The following is a 20,954-nucleotide window of genomic DNA, read 5'->3' on the forward strand; positions in this document are numbered from 1 at the left end:
CTTTACAAAAACTCAGTCATGGTCAAATATATCATATAATAAAGTATTTAAAAACTATTACTTCACATGAAATAAAAACTAATGAATAATCAAAGCTATTCATTAGAAGTTAAGCATTAAGTACTGTAGTAGTTGAGTAGTATTTACACATGAGTTATACTTAATTAATGAATTGAGTGTTAGTGTACAATTAATTCGATCTAAATAAGGTGTAGTTATTATAAAGTCTTTACACATAGCATGTTTCCTGGATTTTTGTCTGGAACCTAAAGCACTTGGTTCCCATGGTAACGCTCTCCGCTTCCTTCCCCTTTCCAGCAGCCTCTCGTCTCTACTCCATCGGTCGCACTTCCATCCACGTACTGCCACACTTCCACACCCGCGCTGCACACATTCAATTACAGGGAGAAAAATAGAACGAACTGTTAGACCAAGCTGTGCCTTGCTGAGAGCGTTTTAAAGGTCCATGCACCTTTGCCTGCACTATCACAGCATGTATACAACAAGCAGGCATCAAAATATTACAATCTTGAGCTGTTAAATGGTTTTATAAATAAGTATTATTCCCACATAAGCATAAACACTTGCTGTATGTTCTAGAGGTCCGCCCCCCTCTTCTTCTCTTGCATGTACAGTATGTGTAGGCCACAAAGAGCCCGCTGTGAGGCTGTCGCGGCTCGCAGTAGGAGCTGGTACGCTGCAGCCCGAGGCCCACCAAGTCATGTGACTCCGCTCATTTAAACCACTGCTCAGTTTGGACCGGAAGAAAAGGGAGTGAGGTTGACGGGATTTCTCAAGAATGTCTCAAGAGTCTCAATGTCTCAGTCCTAAGAGTGAAAGCATTGTGTTGTTGAAAGTTTAGAAAGGATTAGTACCACCGGGACATGTTTGTGGTTATTGTTTCCTGATCAGCCAATGCAAGAAAGAGTGCAGATGGTGTTGTGTAGATTTATTTCTAGTCAGCGTGTTGCCATTTGTCGTGTCACCTTGTACTGGCCATTCATTGTGTAAAAATACCTTCCTTAAACTATGAATTTAAAATGTGCATGTAAATGAGGTCCTGTGGAGTGTATGTTAAAAAGAGTTATGGATCTGGAGGTTAAATGTAGTTATTATGAAAGGCTAAAGACAAACCTATAGCTGTATTCACTGACATGGCTGACACGGAGAGCTGCTGCTGTCTGGTGAATGTGCATGTAAAGGAGGTCCTATGGGATGGATACACAATAATGGTTTCATATCTGAAGCACGGATGAAATCTGTAGAGAAGGTCAAACACAGAAAACATGCAGGATCCACAGATCTGCAGTGAATGAGATTCTGCTGCACATAAATGACCCCAAGACCACCAGTGTCATTATTTGCTCTAACTCAAAAATAATATTTTTTTCAATAACAGTACCTGCACTGACTTTTAGCCTCTCCCGGTGCCTAAATGATCCAATACACCAAATAATATCCAGTCCAGGAATTTCAATGTTATGGGGCCATTTCTGGCTCAAACGTTTTTCTTCTTAGATAAACACAGGCCACTGATTAAAAATAATGATCAAAACTATGAGTGAATTCAAAATATGGGATTAGAGAAAGAAATTTGAGCTTCATAACACAGAATCATAGTTTTAACTTCAAGTGGAAGGCTAAAGTGAAACTAGTCTTTCAGGCTTTGTTAACAACGTACCAGTATTTTGAAGAATATGACAATTCCAGAAAGAACACCTGATGTGATGACCTGTTTGCAGTGGCGTAGCAAGGGCACCAAGGGGCCCAAAGCAAGAATGTTGGTAGGGGACCCTCTGGTGGTCACTCAGTGTAATGCGCACTGGGAGAGAGGACGTCATTTGGGCAGGAGCGGGTCACCTGACAACTCCCATAATGCAGTTCTCTGCATAAGTTTCCCTCAGAACAGAAGCTGAGCCTCTTTAGGTCATGAAGAGTGTCACAATAAACTGGTTTCACTTTAGAAATATAATCTGGTGGAGCCATGAGTAAAACAGTCTGTCCACTGATCATTATAAGTGAACATCACAGGACCATGACTCACTAAAGCAGCAGCAGGATGAGGATGAACAGCGCCACAGAGCAGTGGTGGAGAGATGATGTAACTGCACCACCAACATCATTGGGAGGACTGTGAAGTGTTTACTGCAGGCTTCTGAATAACGGGTTGGTACATGGGGGCCCTTGACTGTTGGGGCCCCAGGCAGTTGCCTGCCTTGCCTGTTTAGCACCCACATTTTTTCCAGCATTGACTGTTTCCCTGTGAGAAACGTTCACTGTGATGGTGTTATAAAGAAACGTGCCACACGTTTCTAACTGATGTTTTTCCAGATGTGAGGTTTTGTGCTTATCCACTGACACGTACATATGTATTATGATAAACTCCACTTCTTAGAGCTAGCACACATTGGCTAAAGGGGCGGGTTTTTGGAAAAGGTCCATTGACTTGATTAAACATTTAATAACCCTTTTTTAAATATATTTTATTTTGATATTTTTATTCTTAGCAACTGTTTCTGTAGTTTTTTTTTTACATTGAGGATATAATGTAGTTGATATCATAAATTTGAATTTCCGTGGCCCACTTTTTGGTCCCGACTCACCACTTCAGAACCACTGATCTAAAGTCTCACGTACCACTTGAGCCCCTCATTTCGAAGGTGCAGCCAAATATTGAGAAAATAATCCACAAAACTCAGATTTATTGGTATTGAGTTGTGTTTTATTGTTTTGTTTTTTAAAGGAATAGGCCACCGTTTTTACATACTGAGATATGTTCTTACCTGAGCTTTGACGAGTTCTTTAGGTCCTGTCTGATCTTCACCCGTGCCTTCAGTCACGTAAACACAGCGCAGACGGCGTTAGCATTTAGCCTCTCCCTCTCTCCTCTATAGCTCCAAAACAGGTCAAGATAGAAGCTACCAAGCTCTTCCACGTTTTCCCTATTTAAATATGGCTACGTGAAGTGTTCCACTACTAGTGTAAGGCGTAATAATACCAGGAGTAGTTTGGCATCCGCACAGTAAAGTGAAGATTACTGCGCGGATTTCGAACTACTCCTGGTATTATTACGTCGTACAATATAGTTCCCCCTTTTATCCGCTTAGAAAATCCACATTGTTTAATTTTGTGTAATTATACTTTGTAGTGGAACACTTCACGTAACCATATTTAAATAGGGAAAACGTGGAAGAGCTTGGTAGCTTCTATCTTGACCTGTTTTGGAGCTATAGAGGAGAGAGGGAGAGGCTAAATGCTAACGCTGTCTGCGCTGTGTTTACGTGACTGAAGGCACGGGGGAAGATCAGACAGGTCCTAAAGAACTCGTCAAAGCTAAGGTAAGAACCTATCTCAGTATGGAAAAACGGTGGCCTATTCCTTTAAAGAAAAAACACTATGAAATTGAAACCTTTAACTGCAAATTATCATTGAAAATACGTTTTCTAAAATAACATTGAAACACAGTTCAGTTTGCCCTTTTCAGATCTGAAATATGTCCAAGTGCCCCCTGCTAAGTGCTCGCGTACCCCCTGGGGTCCCCGTACCCCATTTTTCCCCCATGTTGGGAATCCTGATGTCGAGCTTTGTAGTTTGGCATATGGAGCCCATCAAACAGCATTTTGCAAAAGGCCCTGACTTTGCTAGAAAAGGCTCTGTGTTTTAGTTATAATATATCACCTCAGTAAAAAAGTGCACTGTATGAACACACCTTAATCCCCCTCTCATGTAACAAAGCCATTTTCACAAAGCCTGGATTAGCCTGAAAGCCACGAGCCAATACTACTCAAGTCAATCACTTCTTTTCACTCAGTGAGACATTTACAATGGGCTAAGGAAGTATTCAAACCTCTTTGAAGGATTTTGATTTCATTATGTAGCTCTTTGATATTAAAATTGCACGGTGCTACAATTCTCTGTGATATAAAATGTTGCAACTGACTGAAAGCAGTATTATAAAAGGCGGTGAGGACTGTCTTGGTCACCTGTACTTAAAATAGACAAGCAGTTCATCTGTTGATGTGACTGAAGATGGCAATGTTCAGTGCGATATTTCTTGTTAAATTGACTCTGATTTGATAATCCTTCCAGTCACACCCTGAGGCTCTCCCTGACCCTGTAGGCTGAATCTTTATTTGACCTTTATTTAGCCAATTGGTTTCAGGTTTTATGTGCACATGATGGTTAAAAACAAGCTAATATTATATTTTAGTTCATTAGTCGATGTCTCTGCAGATTAGAGAAAGGTTTCACATTCAAAAATCATTTTCAGTATTGCTTTTAACGTTGCTCTTACATTTTGGCAGACTGGTCAAAATGAGAAGTGTCATATTGACGCTGAAGAGACACATGAAAAGTTTGGTTACAAAAACTGTAAACTAAGATTTTATTTACAACTGCTGCCTTCCTCGGGCAAATGAAATGAAAAGTTTGGTTAAAACTTGCCAGAGAATCTCTGTATAATTCGTACAATCAATTTAAGTCAAACAGTTCAAACAAAAACAAAACTACAGAGAAATGTCTTTGAGCATTTTTAGTTTCAAGTAATGAAACAAAATCGCTTGAATTTCAAATGTTCGATCTGATGCTTGAATTTAAAAAAAAAAACAACGTAATTTCACAGCACAGGCTCAGAGCATTTTATCATCGATTATGATTTCTGCGCCTGCAGCAGCTGAAGTTCCCTATTGCCAGATTGTTGCCTGGGCTGCAACAATGACATGACCTTGTCTTGCTCCAATGAAACTGGGAATTCACATACACTCTTCAAAGACGAGATTGCTATAAACGCTGTATTATCAGATGAATGGAGAGATATGCAGCATTTTTAAACCTGCAGACCTCAGCCACTGGTCCAAATGCCTAGGAAAGCTACCGATAATTTCATCAGTGGCTGCAATCCTCCTTCGTGTTACCACTTTTTTTGGTTCATACAATATAAAATCACTGACATGGGCATAAATGGAGCAAACCTCAACTTCATTTTCTTAATTGCTACAGTATTGTATTCATTTGGACTTTATTGTCCCCAGATTTGTCCTCTCCAGTTGACCCATCCTACAACCAGTGCTCTGGGCAGATTTTCCTAAGGATTGGTCCAGGAGTAGCCTGCAGCCCCGTAAACTCCGGTCAATTATAATTTCCCCACATGTTCGTCTGGGTCTGATCTCAGGTTGAATTTCAACCTACCATTCAGTGAGCGGGGGAGGCGGGGCTTGTAGGTGATGTCAAGCTCTTCAATCCGTCCTGGCTCGGCTCACATATATCCAGATGATAGAGTTATGATAGAGTTATAATAGCTGCTTCACTCACTCGGGCACATTACATACGTCACGACCAAACGCTAGCGAAAATCAGATCCAATCATTTCAAAGGAGTTCACCCCTCCCACCTGAAAACGTCCAGACCCTTGTACAAAACGCAATGAGTACAAGGGTTTGGTAAAACCAGGCTAGTCCAGGATTACCTAGCTCGACGATTAGCCTAATATGCATGTTTAGGGTTGATGGGGAGTCCTGTACATGCAAAGTACACACATAAAGTTTCCAATTCCACTTTCTAACAACTACGCTTTCTTTTCTTTCAGGGACAGAGTCTGAAGATTTTCCTTGAACTGGGCATCTTCATTCTGCTGGAATCACCCAGCACACATCATCCAGCTCACAGTTCTGACGGATTTAATTGAAGATGTTTCTATGAAGACTTTTCATCTGAACCTTGGGACAATGTCAAAAAGTTGGACGAATGTCTTTGATCGGATAATGCTTTTGTTTCATCGACGTGTGATGGATGTTCAAGGGACGAGTTGTTTGATCATGGCATGACCTGGCTTCAGCGTTTTCGGAAAGTCTCCTCTTACCTGAGGCGTTTTACCGATTGAGTGACATGTAAAGTGGAGGCGAGTGTGGATCTTTACAATGAAAGTTCGTCTTTGCATTCTTGGTCCTTTGGTGTCCTACCTATGTGCCATCACCCAGACTTGTCGTGGGACCCAGGCTGAGCCAAAAACTAACTCTGGTCCATCATCCGACCAAAGATCTCCGCTGCTGACCTCTAAGTCTAGGCGTGGGTCTAGTCCGGAAACTAGACTGGATCCTGTTGACTATCACAGGCCCAATTTGAAAAACCCATTTCAGAATTCTCAAAGTTTAAACTCAAGACTCAAATTACAGCCAGTGGAGAAATATGTTGCAAACGTGAGGCCACAAAGGAGTAATGGAACTAAGGAATCTTTTTCGAGCAAGTCGAAATCAAAATTTAGCTCGTCCGTAGAGATCAGAAATAAGTTCTCATCCAAGGGAAGCTTCAATGGTACGTCAAACCCAGGTCAAAATTCTCCCTCCATGGCCAAAAATCATTCGAAACCGAAATCGTCGTCAATGGCCATTCCCAAAGCAGATGCAAAGGTTTCCAAAGCTGAGGATGCAGTTCAGAGAACACACAGGAACCTCACCAAACCAGTGGATTTGGATAGTAAGGATCCCCCCAAGCCCAAGAGGGGATGGGTGTGGAACCAGTTCTACGTCCTGGAGGAGCATATCGGACCAGAGCCGCAGTTTGTGGGGAAGGTAAGCGCTTCTTTGTTTATATATTAAAAGCTTTACACCATGTAAACCTGGAGCAGTATTTAGCTTCATTCATTTAGCATTGATTCTCTTAAAATCTGTAATTTCTTCTCTTTCTGCTGAAGAAGAAGAAGAAGATCTTTATTTATATAGCGCCTTTCACAGACATATAGTCACAAAGCGCTTTATACATGAGACAATTGTACGTTCACTCCACACTCGGTGGTGGTGTAAACTACGTACTGAAGGGCTCCAATCTGTATTATCTGTGTTTTATTGCATCATAAATGGATGCTTCTGCTTGTGGTATACTGAAATCTTTTGAAAATCTAGTGCTTTAATGTTGGCCACCATTAATTTTTGGTTCAGTCTTTGATTAGTGGTTTAGATGTTTTAAAGACCTGGGTTCATCAGTCGACCTTAGTGTGGTTGATTTTTAGCATCAAAAAATGTTCAATCGCTTAACTTATGTCCTGTTTTGGGAACTATATTATGAGGATTTGCCACCATCCAAACCATAGAAGAGGTTGATTTATCCCTTGATATACGTACACCTCTCATAACCCTTCAGTATACAGATTATTGTCTTTAGTTATTTTTGTGATTTTTTTTGTTTGTGATTTGGTTTCTGTATGTAGAGAAACTTGGTTTTCTCAGTTAATTGTGTTGTGGGAGGGGCTTCATGCTCTATGAGGGGGCATTCAGCACCACAGAAGTGTGTGTGTGTGTATGAAAGGGAGCTGAATACAGTGCAGGTTCCAGCTCCAGGAAAAAGCTCAGAAGGCTGGACTGTGACCTTATGAATATTGTACAGCACTGCACGTGGATCTGAAATCTGGACCAGCACAATAAAGTCACCTGACACGAGTCTGACTAAGCCATATCATTTGTTTAGAGGCGAAACCCACTACAGCATGGTTTATTACAGCACTGAGAGCGGTGCTCTGATGGCAGCCTCCGATTCATTTCCTCATTTACAGCGCGCTGCCTTGTGTTCTTCCTTAAACATTATAGACTCTCACAGGACAAACTAAAAACTGTATTAACCCCATAAACAATGTTGGTGTCCCGAGAGAAAGAGGTGGAGCTACAGCCGGTCCCGCTGTGGTGCAGGTCGGCACTTGCTCGGCCGTGAACGGGAAACAAAACAAAAGCACATGTTCACTCCCTACTCTCCCTCTCCCTAGCCCCTTCCCGGCCGCAGAGTCTGGTTGGAGGAAAAAGGCTGTTTCTCCACCCCATGTACTTTAAATGCCCTAAGTCTGGAGTGGCAAGATCTCAAAGTGCTGCAAGGCAAGGCAAGGCAAGTTTATTTATACCGCGCATTTCGTACACAAGGCAACTCAATGCGCCTTACAAAAGAAAATATGCGAAATTACAATCAGGTTAAGTTAAGGCAAAGCACATATATAAAAACATCAAGACATGGGAAACACACAGTACACCTGGGCAGGTGCTGGAATTTTTTGTTGGGTAGGGGAGGGGTGCTCGCCTGTCGACTGGAGGGCGGGGGTGGGGGAGTTAAAAAAGTTGGTGAACACAGATGCAGAGGGATTTGGGGCGTGGTTAGGGAGGGGATGTCTGCAGTTATTTGCATAATAGCTGCTGTTACACTATTAGAAAGTTCGGGCCCGCAGTCTTCTATCGTCTGAACTCGAGTGTAAGTCGCAGCTGCCACAAGCTCACTGATCGGCTGCCAGGTGCACCCAACACAGAGGTGGACAATGGAGTGTCAACCAGCCTTAATCCTCATGAATCCTGCTTGCTGATCTGCAGCACTGACTAGTCCAAAGAAACCCCCCCCCCCCCCCCATGGTCAAACATACACACCCAGTGTCTCTGAGCGAGTGGTCATAGATGTATAATGGGCCCAATGATCCTTTTGATGTAGATAAAGGCTGTTTTTTTGTCATTAAGTCAGTAGTCTACAGCGACATCTCAAAAAATATATTTTTTCCTCTTTTCCCTGTAGTGTCTCTCCTTAATTGCATATACCAAGCTGCTGGCTATGTGGATCTTTTATTGTATTTTGCGTTTACATAAATGAGTGACTTGAGATGAGACGGGCGGAGAGTGTTGTGTGACTGAAGGCAGAAAGGAAGATGACAAAATACAGAAGTTTGTTGCACTTTATCCTTCACTAAATATACCAAATTAAAATGGCTTAAGCAGTACTAAGTAACTCACGCCCCTAGAGGCCATAAGCACCACTGCAGGTGTCGTAGCATGTTGCGATTTTTTTTTAATCATGAATTGTCCGTGAGAGTAAATACTACACTGCAGAAAAGAGAGAGAGGGATATTGTACATCCAATTAGACAATGGAGATTTTTTTTTTCATTCAAACTTGGCTGTAAATACTGCTTAAGTGGCGCTAGCCCACAGTTAGCTTTGCCCGTTAGCTTCTTCTTCGTGATTCCATTAGTGTGTATTGCGCCTCTGACCAGGAGTAGGGAAAGCTGCAACTGTGGTTGTCTGGCCAGAGACACCAGGGGGAGATGAAAGACCCCTCAATCATCCCATCAACACTTGTATTACCCCCACAGGGACTACGGAAAGGATTTATTAAGGTAAACAAGTTACTTAGTACTGCTTTAATTTTGGAAGTACTTCAGACAGTTTCTCCCATGGGAGCACTTCACACGCCGTGAGATTCAAAGTCCTTTTGTTGTGTCCACCATCTATTTTCTACATTTCCTTGAGAACGTTCATTCCCATTTTCTGACAGAAACCTTGTGGTTTTACCTTCTGCTGCAGAATGTGATCTTGGAACCGCCGCTTTGTAGAAGTGGGAGTGCTTAGCGGCTTTAGAAAAGATTTCAAAGAGACCTCTTAGTGAAGTCCAGAGGCATTGCGTGGACCTCGCAGCATGGGCTGAAATGTGCCGGAGTACATTCTACCTCAGTGCTGCTGTGAGAATAGGAAAGTGCGATTTCAAACGTCAATGCAGTTCAGTCCATTTTAACGGATGATACTATGTCCGTGGAGCTGGGAATGTGTGGCATGTCATCATGGAAATGAACAGTGGTGGAATGCAGGAGAGCAAATAAAGAATCGAAGTATTCGCAATTTCGAGTTCAGTTTTTTTTTCAAGGCGACAGTCATTTGAATAATTTATAGGACATATTTTCGAAAGATGAACTGGGCAAGTACATGTAAAACTAGGCAATTCAAGGGGAAACTTTTTGGTGGTCACATATTTTTTTAATATTAAAGCTGAGCTGAACATGCAATGCATCTAGAGATTTTCAAAGAAATGTGATGTTTCGTCATGTCCATCATGTTTTCGTGTTCCGGTTCCGCCACCCGGTCCCAAACACAATAAACCCCGAATCTAATTATTTTCTTGTCGTTGAAGAAACTTGATTTGGCTCCCTCGATCTACACTGTCAACGCGATCTGTGAAAGGAAAACAGACCATGTGCGCTGTTATTTGTCGAAACATAGTGCCTTTTCCTCCAGCGTGAACCAGGAAATCAGAAGTAAAATTAGCACAGTGTTGGCATTGGCAGTCCGCCCCATTCACATCTCATCCCTGTCTCGTTGATTCTTCTGATGCAAATCCACAAATGTGTGAAATTGTGAAAAGAAACTAAACTTGTTGAGACCTGTGAGAGCCGACGACGGGCAGGAGTCGAGACAGTAGAGTACCTATTTTACAGCTGAAAGAGGCTCAACCACAGAGAAGTTCAATGGAAAGTTTGCCGCCATTGAGTTTAGCCATAGAAAAGTGTGCAGTCTCTATACGAGCCCAACCAATGCAAAAGGCACCTCCCCAATAAACCAGTTTGAAAGTAAAAGGCGGGATGGCATAAACCAGCCTGTGTCTTTTTTTTATTTATTGGAAGATAAATTATCAGTGGCATTGATATCCATAAAACTTACCAATTACCATCCCTACAAATAAGTATTACACGAAATAACAAAAGAAAACAGACAGTGCCTCTCGAAAGTACTAAAGTGCTACACCTTGAACCTTTGCACTAGTGGTGGGCCGTTATTGGCGTTAACGTGCTGCGTTAACGCAAGACTCTTATCGGTCGATAAAAAAATATCGCCGTTAATCTATTCTCAAAGCTGGGTTGGGAGCTGGGTCTATACTCTGCTATGATGACTTTCACCGTGATATTGTATGGTCAGTACACATTACACGACTTTTATGCCCAATTTGGACGCACAGGAGAAACGTGAGTGAATATAGCGTCTCCAAAGCGACACACAGAAGCAGCGGCCAATGACAGAGTGAAAAAGAGACAGAAAAACACCACAGCGCCTCCCTCTTTCAAAACAGCGACATAAACAACTCATTTCATGGCCACAGCCCCACACGAAACATATTCTGAATAGCTTCGGCAGAATTCAAGCGAGCCATTTTAATCTAGATTAATCTAGATTAATTTCAAAATTAATCTAGATTTTAAAAAAATAATCTATGCCCACCTCTACTTTGCACATTTTGTCATGTTTATAACCATAAACATAAATATTTTATTTTGAATTTTTTACTGAAACTTTACACACTAGTAACAAACAACTGTGAAGTGAAAGCAAAATGATACATGATTCTGTTATTTTTCCCCAAAAAAAGTCATTGTCACTGTCCTGCTGAAGGTGAATCTCCGCCCCAGCCTCAGTTCTCTTGTGACTCCAGCAGGTTTTCCTCCAAAATGTCTCTGTATTTGGCTCCATTCATCTTCACAACTATTCTTACAATCTCCCCAGTCCCCGCTGAGGAAAAGCAGCCCCACAGCATGATGCTCCCCCCCATATATTTGACACTGGGGATGGTGCACTCAGGACATTTAGTTTAGGTGGACGGCCGTGTCTTGGTAAGTTGGCAGTGGTGCTAAACTCTTTCCATTTCCAAATGATGGATTGAACAGTGCTCCGGGAGATGCTCAAATCTTGGGAAATATTTTTATACAAATATTTCCCTACTAATTAATTAACTTAACGCTGCTTTAAATTTCTCCACAGCTTTATCCCTGACCTCTCTGGTGCTCCATGACCTTCATGATGTTGTTTAGTGACCAATACACTCTGACCATAGCTCTGAGGCCCTCACAGAACAGCTGAAATTATACTGAGAGTAGATTACACACAGGTGCCTCTATTTAATGGTTAGGGCAAGGAGTGAACATTCTGGAGTCATTAGGAATGTTATAAAGTCAATTTAATGCACTCAGAAAATGCTGTATGATACTTATGCACGTCCCACTTTTCACTTTTCTATTTTTTGAAAAATAACAGAATCATGTATCATTTTGCTTTCACTTCACAGTTGTCTGTTACTTGTGTGTGAACGTTCAGTAAAGAAATCAAAATAAAATCTTTATGTTTATGGTTATAAACATGACAAAATGGGAAAAAGTTCAAGGTGTATTAGTACTTTTGAGAGGCACTGTAATTAATAATGTAATCAATATTGTGAAATCATTTGTATTCTTTTTAAACATGTCAACAATAATAATGATCAGTTTGTTCAGGCAGTTGAGTGTTAAAACTGTTTGGTTTGAAATGGTCCAAAATGGCTCTTTGGATGTTGAAGGTTCCTGACCCGCGGTATAAACCAACATGTTCTGTTTGCTCTCCCTGAAAACAGAAGTGCAAATGAGTTAAGGAGGCCCGCCACTAAAAGGTGAACTATAAAATTTAATAAAAAATAACCACCCAAAATATTCTCTATACGACAAAGGAAAAATACACAAATGTAAGTATGTGTGGGAAACATGACCTTTGTGTTTGATTTCTGGTAAAACATGTGCCTCCAGTTACAAATGTCTCCTTTCAACACTCTCTAGTCTCTCCCCGACATAAATGAAGCGCCTTGGAAACCTTGTACGTGCCTTAAGCCAGCATGTTTTACTTCTCTTCCGTCACTGCATCACAGCAGCTGTGATCAGGTCATGGACATGCTAATCCGCAGCGGTTTGTGCCTCGGTCATGGTAACGTAGGCAGAGTTCACTTGTCCGCCCACACGCCCGCAGCTGGAGATGTGCTGGGGAGAATGTTAAGCAGCCCACAGACGACGCAGGTGAAGGGAATTAACTGACACTTCCTGACAATTTGCAATTGAAATTCTAAGCAGAAGCGGAGTTTGAGAGCTGCAGTTTTCAGTAGAGCTGCTGTTTTGCACAGCATCAGTGAGAAAGGCGTTGTCGTGGACTCCAAAGTTTGTAAATAAAGTAGGATATTTCTTTTGATGGTTTAAGTCTGTTTAAAGTGATAGGGTCCGATTTTCCACCTGCTGCAAGAACAGTGTTAGCGCAGAAGAGGGTGAGATCTTGTGTGTAAACAAACAGTGTACCAGTGGTTGTGTAGGCAGGACGCGGGGGCGTGGCTTAGAAAGACTGGATCAACTGAGGCGTGAGACTGCAACAAGCACTTGGTGCTTCTACCCCTTTTCATCGTTGCATTAAAGGATCTATATCATGCTATTGGGCACTATTTTTTGTGAGAAAAAAAGTGTTTTCTGGGGGTATTTTGCAAACCTGGAAGACTCGACGTTTCGATTCAGTTAACTCCGCCCCCTCTCTCCAAGCTAGTCCTAGCAGTAAGAAATATAAATATCACAGCAATAAGTGAAGTTACTTCACAAAGCAGTTATAAGGAGTTGACATCTGCAACACATCTTCATAAATGGCTAACACACAAGCTAACACGCTAACACACATGCTAACACACAAGCTAACATGCGTTTTGACTGACTGACCGCTGTGTCCTGGCCGCTCCATCGCGTTGGTTATAAAAGTGAATCCACTTTGATTCTGGCGAAGGTTCACCAAACATCCATCAGAGACAGTCACAGAAAAACACTATTTTGGTGATAGTCGCTGAATCCCGGAAAGAAATTCCAACTTCTGGTGAGTGGCCTCTCCTTTTGGAAGGTCTTTTCTTTTGAAAGCGCTTTTCTCCGTGACATTATCGTTAGGTAAGAAAAAAGAACAGACCTGTGTCCAGAGTTAGTTAGAAAGAGCTCCATCTTCACAACCTTCAGTGCAAACAAGACATCTGTTCAGACGCTCAGGGGGTGTGTTTGTTTTCCCTGCAGGGGCAGCGGGACGTGTCAGGCACTTCCTTATTTTTTATTTATTTATTTATTTCTTACAACAGAAATAATGGAAAAGCTATTTTAATGTAAAATGTAAAAAAAAAATGTAAAAAAAAGCTATTTTTAAAAAAAAACAGACGTCGGGCTCTTCCTCTTTGACACTATATGACGTAAAAAATGTCAGTGGTTCACCAGGAGAGGGCGGAGCAGCTGCTCAGAGAGCAGGGTTCAGGAGGATTGCTAAGAACTGCGTGAATTAAGCCAAAAAACGCTCACTTCCGTTTTTGAGACGTAAATAGCATAACAACATGGCTAAAAGCTCCAAAAAGTCGATTTTGCATGATATAGGACCTTCAACATCATGCGCTGCCTCATACTTCCTTCAACATTTAGGCTGCATCATTTACACCACAAACTTTAATCCACTGTGAGTTAAACACTGGCTGACAACACATCGCTGGCTCTGATATTGAAGAGCACTCTACACCCCACAGAAACACGATCAAAACACCAGCGCCCCTCACACCCCCACTCACCATTTGTCTGTAGGAAGAAAGAGCTCCAAGATGGCGATATTGTACGTAACACCAGCCAGATTTCCTCCCATAGAAATGAATAGAGTGGATGTTTTGTCAAACTCCTACCCCTCCATTTAAATCTGCATCTAGCAATCTAGCCCCGCCCGTGGCTGCAAAACAGAACTGGGACACCCCTCCATCTGTTGCGAACGTGCAAAGCTAAGGGAATAGAAGAGTGTTGGAGTTCCACAGGCTACACTCATTACAAACCACATGAGCAGTGCCGAGTCTCTCAATGATCAATGATGTGTCTCTCCTCCAGACAGAGCTCTCCTCCAAGGTTCTCGTAAACAATGTGGCTGCTTCAGTTCAGTGTTATGTGTCACGCTCCCGGTGCATTCGGCAAAAACATCTCTCATTTCTAAAGACTGTGAATAAACCCAGGGCACGCACACGGTGGAATAAGCATGAGGCTGTTTTAGTTCTTGTGGCGCTGCTTAAATACAAGTGATTTGCCAAGCGTTTGCACACAAGCGAAAAAAGACAGTGCGCTGAGAGAAATGGGCAGTATTGTAGCTAAATAGTGTCGTGTAGTTTAGTGTAGACTCTTTAGAAATTCACTCATTAACATTTAGTGCTTTACTGCCCATGCCCTGTGACTGAGAGCACTTCTGTGTCTTATGTCGCTCACGATCGCGGGCATCAAGTATTAAACACCAGACCCCTCCACTCGTCCTCCAAACCACCGCCAAACAGTTTGCCTTTGCACGTTTCATACGAGGCCGCTTCACACGCAGCATCCTCTGACTGGTCTGGCCTGTAAATGTTTAACATTTGCACGGTGCAGTGGGGCGGGTGGAAGGAGGAGCGGGGCCGGAAACTGTTGTGGCCACACTTCACCGAACTGCTCAATTATACATGTCCTACACTCACAGTCAGACCCTGAATGCGACGTCCACTGGGCTTTACTTACGACTGAGGGGGATTAGCGAGGGCACTGCTGGTGGAGCAGATTCAGCCCATTCTGGTCAAATCGTTCACTCCGCGGCACAAGGGTCACATTCAGCATAAACACTGTTAGGAACTTGTGCCACTTTTCAAGAGCGTTTTGGATTAGAGAACCAGTCAAAATGTGATTTTCTCTTAAACCTTTGAATGAGGATTTGTCTTTAGATGTCTGTGTAAGCTCTCAGTCGTACAGAGGTCCATTCAAGATTAGCTTTTTGAGCTATCGTCTGTACTTGTTGAAGTGTAGGACATTTCACCTCTCTTCCAAAAAAGGCTTCATCAGCAACCCTATCTTTATCTAGTCCGCTGGACATAAAGACCACTGGCTTGTCCTAGTCCCTCCCCTCTTTATTCAAAGGCTACTCTCAACCTCAAAGGCTTCATCAGCAACACTATCTTTATCTAGTCTGCTGGACATAGAGACCACTGGGAGGGGCTTGTCCTAGTCCCTCCCCTCTTTATTCAAAGGCTACTCTCAACCTCAAAGGCTTCTTCAGCAACACTATCTTTATTTAGTCCGCTGGACATAAAGACCACTGGGAGGGGCTTGTCCTAGTCCCTCCCCTCTTTATTCAAAGGCTACTCTCAACCTCAAAGGCTTTGTCAGCAACACTATCTTGACCTGTGGGTAAACTACTCTGAACCTGTGGGGAAACAACCTTCATTGGTCTCAACAACCCTACTCTAGCTGACCATTGCTCATGAGCAGTCTGTGTCTCAGCCTCATTAGCGTTAGCGTGAGGCTTGGGGTGTAAGAGGCTGCTGTACAGAGGAATCTCAGACCTCCATATCTGCTCGTGGAAGGATTTTGTTTCTTCACAAAAATTGCTTCTTTGACCCCTCTTTCAAACCACAGTTTTTTCTTAAGCTAAAGCTTGAAAGCTAGAGCTTTTCCCGTGGTGCTGATGAAATCTTTTCTGTAGCTGCTGTTTTATTTCTCCAATATAATGCTCCTAACACCAAATAGAATAAACCACATTGCTCTGTTTGTAGCTGGGATCCTGTATTACCGAAAGATTCTTTGAAGTTCTTCCAGAAAGGCCAGTGTTTCTGTAAAACTTCAGAGACTCTTTGGGCAACACAGGAACCCTCCAGCTGTGAGCATACTGTAGCTGATTCACAGCTAGAGGTCAACAGGACAGGCCTAAATCATTAGTAAATGGGCTATATTTCACCCACTTAACTGCGTTCATGTGGATACAGTGGCTGTGAGCCAGTCAGAATACATTTTATATGTTATTTATTTTCTTATTCTTTACAAAGTCCTGCTTTTGAACATGTGCAAAAGTTTAGGCGTGTGGCAAATTCTCTGGCCAAATGCAGAAAGGACGGCCTCTGTAATTGTCAGTGCAGATTATATGTTATATAAATAATCATATCAGACTTTCACAAGTAAATGGGCTCATTCTGATCATTTCAGTGCTTAAATTGCCTTCTCCACAAAGCAAATCCTTGTTTCTGCGATAATCCCTTTTACGGGGTTCTTCTTTCACATTTTTCTTTTGGTTCAATCCCGGATCCAACTCCTGTATCACATTATTGGGCAAGACAGACACCTCCCCCACCTTGTCTATGCACAGAGCTGCCACGTGACTGTGTGGACGGCCTCGGTTGTTTGAAAAAGATTCTGAAATACAGAAAAGCCATTACCAGAGAAACTAGGTCAGCCATTTAGTCCGCTAACAAGGGGTTTCGTGTCAGAATCTAAAAATAAACCGAAGCGTGAGCAGCACATCAGCCCGTGGGTCGTAAGGCTGGGCGACTAACAAGAGCGGTGTGAAGAGTCAGGCTTTCAGACACGGAGCAGAGGTGTTGGCTTTAACTCTCCGGAGGGACCACACACTACTGCGGGACACTCTGCTGGAAGTGGGGTTGCAGCAGGATGCATTCAGGTGGTGGGTTAGTCCTGAGCAGTGTTGGGGAGAATACTTTGAAATTGTTTTTAGTAACTGAATACTTGCCTAAAATATTTTGTAATATATTACGTTACTTTTATTAGAGTACTGTATTCTGAAAAAAAAATAATCGAAGTCAATTGGAGGTTTATAGGTTTTTCTTAGTTTCAAATGAAACTAATCTAAATGATTAATATTCTATATGCAGATATAAAGTATTTCCTGTGTAAAACCAGTGGGAATGTGTGTATATAAATATGTATAGAAATATATATGTGTGCAATATCTGCTTATACAGAAGGTTGCAAAATTCACACTGCTAACATAAATGAAGAAGCAGTACACCTGTACTTATCTATAAGTACAGGTGTACGCCAGCATCGGCAACATCTCTTTATCTCTAGACATGAACATTGTTTAGCTCACGATTGGGTTAATAAAGTTAGAGATCCAGCCCTATATCTCTGCATCTCTGCACAACACAGAGCAAACATTGCTTTTGGTCTTCATTTCATGCAGATTGTGGACAGTGTTTAAAAAGGACAAAGCCTCTGTCCTGATGACCTTGAAGGTCATCGACGACAGGTTCTTCAAGGTGAAGGACCTTCAAGGTAAAGCTTCTCTGTGACAATGGACCTCACACCATCAGGGTGACCTTTTCTGTTCATTTGCCCTTCAAAGAAGTGGAGCGGCAAGTGACGAGGCTAGAGATGGTCGTGTACAACTCTTGCTGAAGAAAGACTTGGCATGAAGTCTTGTAAGCTTCTTCCCATTTATCAAGTCTAGAGATGTTATTGTCCTTCATTTTACTCACGTCATTGTCACTACAGGCCAAATGTAACAATTTCAACATTGCCAAAAAGTGTGCCACCCCTAACTGTGCAGCAATTGACTTAATTGTTGGTGCAGATGCTTAGAATACCAATTGGAGCAAGGCAAAAAGTGATCTGGCCAACTCTGGTGGTGTGGGTGGCTGCCCTGTAACTGTTCAGGAGTCAGTGTGAGCCGGGGGTAAAACATGGATGTAATTTTACACCCACTGGTCACACTCCATTGCCCAGGTCCAAAGTCAGAGAACACTAAACACGATCCTCAACTTTCCCAAACCTCAGTGCTGCTCATTAGGTCTCTAATGCCCCGTCTGACAACACAACACCAAAGTATCTGAACGATGCAGTTTCCAGAGGAATACCACTGCAGTGGCCCTGTGATCTGATGAGTCCTGACACTGACATTGCGTGACACAGGCTGAGAGTCCTCTGAAGGTGAGCTCCATCGCCCCTGGGACCTCCATCTCCCCTCGCTCTCCCTCTGTGCTGTCAGTGGGCTGTTCAGTGGTCGCTGCACTGGCAAATGTAAACTATTGTTTCAACTCCAAAAAATCCTTCCAAGGGCTGCCGAGAAATCTATTGCAAGTCGATTTGAAATGGTTGAATTATTAAAGTCAAAGCTATAAATCATCATAATGAGAGCTCAGTTCAGTTCATTTGGATTCTTAGGTTGACATAACTGCTTTATACAGTTTTATGAACCAAAAAACTTCATTTATATCAATAGCAATAGACTAAATGTATCATTATTAGGTTGCGTTTATGTTCTAGAATTCTATTTCAGTCGGAGCAGGTGCCAATACAGCTCTACGGGAGAGAAACTTCCAAAAAGCAAATGTTTTCCCTGATCATTGTTTGACAGGGATTCACAAACCTGACACATTATTCTTTTTCTACTGACCAACATCACGCTCATGCTTTTGAATATAGTCTCTGCTTTGGAATGAGAAAATGTTAAGACCATAGTTCATATGAGCTGAAAGAGAGGACTTTGAACTTTGTGACAGTTTTTGTTTCATGTGAATTGGCCCAGGAATTGAAGAGAAATTAGCAACAAACTAACACTAGAAATCTGCATAAAGGCAGTTGCTATAGTTGCGGCGTGGAATTTTCAGCTGCTCCACCTTAATTTTAAACTATCGAAGGGAGAAATGTCTACGTCACATCAGTTGCCGCGCCTTTTGGGGGAAAACAGGAGCTGTCGTCCGTTGAAATGAATGACGAAAGATCGTCTGAGAACTTTTCATTTACATTTATTTGTTTTATTTATTTATCGAATGTGGAACGGAAGCCAGAAATGATCTGTTAATGTTTTAAAACTGAGCTAAACCCACTGACGTCAGTGACATTTGCCTGTGTAACTTTTTCTTCAGCCTTTAGTCTATCCCTTTTATATGATCATTAAATTAAAATCATACAGCCTATGATGTAGTTTTGTAGCTTATGAGAGCAAATGGTTCATTCAGCAGCTAATCTACTAGCCGCTATTGCTAACGTTAATGTGTGTTTTAAAACCCAGAGAATCATTATTTAGGCCTGAGCACGTTTAATAAGTCTGAATATTTACTGATTAAAGAGGTCACAAAGTGCATAATACACGGCCACCAGTAATTCCTAAACTCACTCGTATCATTTTCCACAAAAAAACAAAATCTTACAAGTGAGCAGCCATTTTCCTGTGGTTCTGATCACTGGTTTGGAATATTGCAACATGGGAATTTAAAGGAACAGGCCACCGTTATTCCATACTGAGATATGTTCTTACCTGAGCTTAGACGAGTTGATACGTACCTGTGTGGTCTTTGTGCGTGCACTCAGTCATGCAAAATGACCGAAGATGTTAGCATTTGGCCTCTCCCAGTATATTCCTATAGCTCCAAAAGGGGTGAAGTTAGAAGCGACCAAGCTGTCATAGTCAGTCTCTTTAAACAGTGCTTCATGCTTCTGGTGTCTGCAGTAAAGTGTAAAGGTGAAGACTGTATATTCACTGTTGCTCTGAGATGGACCCATATGGTCACACTGGAACATTTGCCGTCTATATGAAAATAACGGTCAATGGCAAACTTTACATCAAAAGTAATTGTTTTTCCCTCTTCCCCTGCAGTTCAGCCCCTCTCTCACTCCCGCTCGTTGAAAAGTCTTTCTCCTGAGGGTGGGGACACATCAGAGCTCCCAAAGGCGTGTTGACTCAGTGCAGTGATGGTGCTGCTGTGACAGGCCGGGCTGTGGTTTTTCACACTCTGATGGAGGGCTCGACTGGCCGCTCGTGGGGGCGGGTCGGACGGAGACGAGGTGCGGCGGGACAGAATCCAAGTCCGTTTGAATGAAAGAGGGTCTCCAGTAGAGAGAGGATTTTCACATGCGAGAGATTCAACAGCACAATGAGCCGGTTCACTTTCTCGTTACGTTACTGCAGTACTTACCACCAACTGGTTTCACTCGCCAAAACTAAAACGTGTATTCAACCCTCTAACCCCCACCGTAACCAGGAACACATTCTCCAGTTCGATTTTAATGGTTTTGTATAGTTGCCTCACAGCTGCACTGAATATTAAGGCAATAAAACAGAGCAATAAATATGACAATGCAAAGTTCAGGTGAATGAAGTATCCAGGCAAACATAGGGCCAGATCTTGTTGTTCATAGCGCAGGCTGTAGAGCAGACGACTGCGCAGACGGTGGCGCTCCTTGCAATCTTCAGTGTCATACCTGGCACAAAAAGGGAAGGGCAGGACAGGAGGGGGGACAGACTCGCATTGTGATGTTGTGGTGCCGCCCCCTCCCCATGCTTTCCCCAGACCTGCGGAAGGCGGTGGCTTGCAAGGGGGGGTTCTCTTGTACACGCGTAACATGCATGATGCAGCGCAATGTTTAGTAAAGATTAAAGAAATAAAAGTGTCCCTGCAGATCCAAGAAGAGCAGGCGGGACAGAGCGGAGCAGCCTCGCCTTGGACACCGTTCGAATGCGCAAAGTTACGAAATGTACAGGATTTAATTGATCAGAAACTGTCATATCGGCTGCGGAGGAGTTGCAGAGTTATGCAGCAGTTGCAAGAAAACTGTAGCGTATTTGGAACATTTCAGCTACA

General features: G+C 42.5%; 1 protein-coding gene across 1 annotated transcript in view; it reads left to right on the forward strand.

The window, feature by feature from the left end:
* Positions 1–20,954, forward strand: part of LOC306973220 (cadherin-18-like) — a 159,940-nt gene that overhangs the window by 13,532 nt on the left and 125,454 nt on the right. The window contains exon 2 of the mRNA XM_079570093.1: positions 5,585–6,566. Coding sequence (XP_079426219.1) covers positions 5,916–6,566 — 651 coding nt within the window. The 5' untranslated portion in view covers positions 5,585–5,915. The remainder of the gene's footprint in view (positions 1–5,584; positions 6,567–20,954) is intronic.

This window comes from Gobius niger, assembly GCF_951799975.1.
Source record: "Gobius niger genome assembly, chromosome: 13".
NCBI lineage: Eukaryota > Metazoa > Chordata > Actinopteri > Gobiiformes > Gobiidae > Gobius > Gobius niger.